Source organism: Amphimedon queenslandica, unplaced genomic scaffold (genome assembly GCF_000090795.2).
Source record: "Amphimedon queenslandica unplaced genomic scaffold, v1.1 AMPQUscaffold_12528, whole genome shotgun sequence".
Lineage (NCBI taxonomy): Eukaryota > Metazoa > Porifera > Demospongiae > Haplosclerida > Niphatidae > Amphimedon > Amphimedon queenslandica.
Window position 1 is genome coordinate 14,025 of NW_003547235.1, and position 2,289 is coordinate 16,313.

Here is a 2,289-nt window from a genome sequence, read left to right on the forward strand (position 1 = left end):
AGGATCCCCATGCCCTTCAGGACATATTGCAGATATGGCCAATTTGACCTGGATGAGGCTGTGGAGTAGGACTGCACCTCCCAATGTCTGATAGCTGACAAGTACAGAGAGATAGACTGGGGAGCTAAACCCTGTTGAGCCAGGAATGCTGCGAACAAACAGAGTGTAGCCTGAGAAATGGGGTAGGGGGAGAGGCCAGCCAGCTGGCAAAAGCTAAAAAACCTGTTTTTAGCGGAGGCATAGGATCTGTTTGTGGAGGCAGCTAGACCCTGTTCAAAGAATCTCTGAACTTCCAGACCCAAGTGGGCGAGGTCCAATGCAGGTTGCTGTCCAATAGCAGTGACACAATTTGAGGGGGGATTGTTGTTGGAGCTGCCTTGGCCTGGGGAGTTAGAGAGAGAAATAATGAGACATTGTCACGGGACAGCGCATCCGCTGCCGAATTGCGCTTTCCCGCCAGATGTTCTGCCGAATATTCAAAATTGTATCTGGCCTCCCAAAAGAAGAGGCACTTGATGAGATGCGACATAATGGGATGACGAGCTGAACGAGCTGACAGAGCTGCCACTACTGCCATGTTATCTGATAAGAATTTGACACGCTGGCCAGACCAATGTTGACCCCATACTGCTGATGCTATGACAATAAGCAGCATTTCCTTTGCAGCAATGTTCACCTCCTTCCATGAGGAAGGCCAAGTGAGCTGGAACCATTCCCCCTGGGGTTGGGAGAAAGCCCCACAACCCCAGGAGCCAGAAGCATCACTAGCAACCATAATAGTAGGGTGGGCAGGGGGGAGGATAGATACCCCATTCCAGTCTGCAACAAAAAGACTCCACCACGAGATGTCTGCCTTGCAGGACACATCTAACCTGGTACGCTGGTGGGGTAAGCGGGGACGCTTCATTGCTCTGATGATGGCACTAACAAAGGACCTGCCTGGGCGTACAACTGCAGCTGCATGGTTCAAGTGCCCTAAGAGCTCTTGCAGCTGAAGCTTTGATGCTGAGTTCCACCGGCAGCAGGAACTCAGGAGTTTCTTATTTCTTACTCAGGAGGTAGCATAGCTTTCATCATCACAACTTCCTTTCTCACCACACCTCCCCTCACTCCACCCACTCCTCATCCTTACCTACACAACATCACATGACTATCATCAAAAGTCACATGATCTCTCGCTTGTATGGTGACGAGGGGATCTTGAGGGACGAGGGAGAGGTTGGCCATCACATGTGGTCTCCTGGTTCTTCAATACAAGAGATACTAGAGGACCAATACTGTTCCTTTCCGGAGGATGTCAGCTCTCATTCATTTAATTAAGAGGAGAACATCAAAGAGAAGATAATGAAGAGACTCAAACCTTCCTAACATATAGGAGAGACTATAATAGAAAGAGAGGGAGGGAGAGATATACATAGAGAAAGAAAAGAAGGAAAGGAATAGAATGAGGGGGAGGAGGGAAAAGGAGGGAAGAAAAATAGAAATAAGAAAGGGAAGAAAGAAAAGAAACAAGTAAAGAAATGAGAAAATGGAGAGAAAAATACATATGTACATGGTGATAGGAAATGTTTCCTGGTTTTTCTATCACTTTTCCTTATAATTGTGTGTGCCACTGCTTAGGTACAGTTTTCATGGATTAGTAAAGTGTACGAATCAAGTTAGCAAATTAATAAGATAACTACAATGAAGCAGCTAAAAGAAAGAAAAACAAAAAGCATGCAGTACATGTACATGTATCATTAACTGAAAATGACTATAAATACACATGTACATGTACATGTATCAATTAATGGACAATGTTATGAAGACAAATTGAGGTAATACTGTCCATGCAGTATAGCTAATAGGAGGAGCACATGAAATAAAAGCTGAGATCCCTCCCTCTCTCTCTTACTCCTCATTATTTCAAGTTTTCTCATTCAATCTATTCTCTCATTAACATTATTCTGATACACATGTACATGTACATACATGTATAATGGTACAGTACATGTACATGCATCCATTTCCGTTAGTGTATGAATCTGTTTCAATTCCATATTAGGACTTACATGTACATGTATCCTTTTCACAGACCATGAGACGGACATGATGGTATTACAATCATCATCAAGAACACATCATTTTATAACTGGAGAGAGAGAGAGAGAGAGAGAAAGAGAGAGAGAGAGAGAGAGAGAGAGAGAGAGAAAGAAGGAAACAGAGGTTGAACAAAGCACAAAATGAACCACTCACGAAAATAAACTGTCTAAATTTGTTGTTATAGTCAGTAGAGTGTAGTCCAAATCT

General features: G+C 43.7%; 1 protein-coding gene across 3 annotated transcripts in view; it reads right to left on the reverse strand.

The window, feature by feature from the left end:
* Positions 1 to 1,179: 1,179 nt before the first annotated feature.
* Positions 1,180 to 2,289, reverse strand: part of LOC109587563 (leucine-rich repeat-containing protein 40-like) — a 1,829-nt gene continuing 719 nt past the window's right edge. Inside the window, exons 3-5 of one of the 3 annotated variants that reach the window (XR_002187679.1) lie at positions 2,236 to 2,287; positions 2,052 to 2,131; positions 1,317 to 1,381 (exon numbers count right to left, since the gene is read on the reverse strand). Coding sequence is in view for 1 of the 3 variants with exons in the window: in XM_020003795.1 (XP_019859354.1) it covers positions 1,309 to 1,381 (73 nt within the window). In the remaining 2 variants the exon portion in view is untranslated. Of the gene's footprint in view, positions 1,382 to 2,051; positions 2,132 to 2,235; positions 2,288 to 2,289 lie in introns of all 3 variants that reach the window. The other 2 variants (XR_002187680.1, XM_020003795.1) reach the window with 2 other exon arrangements.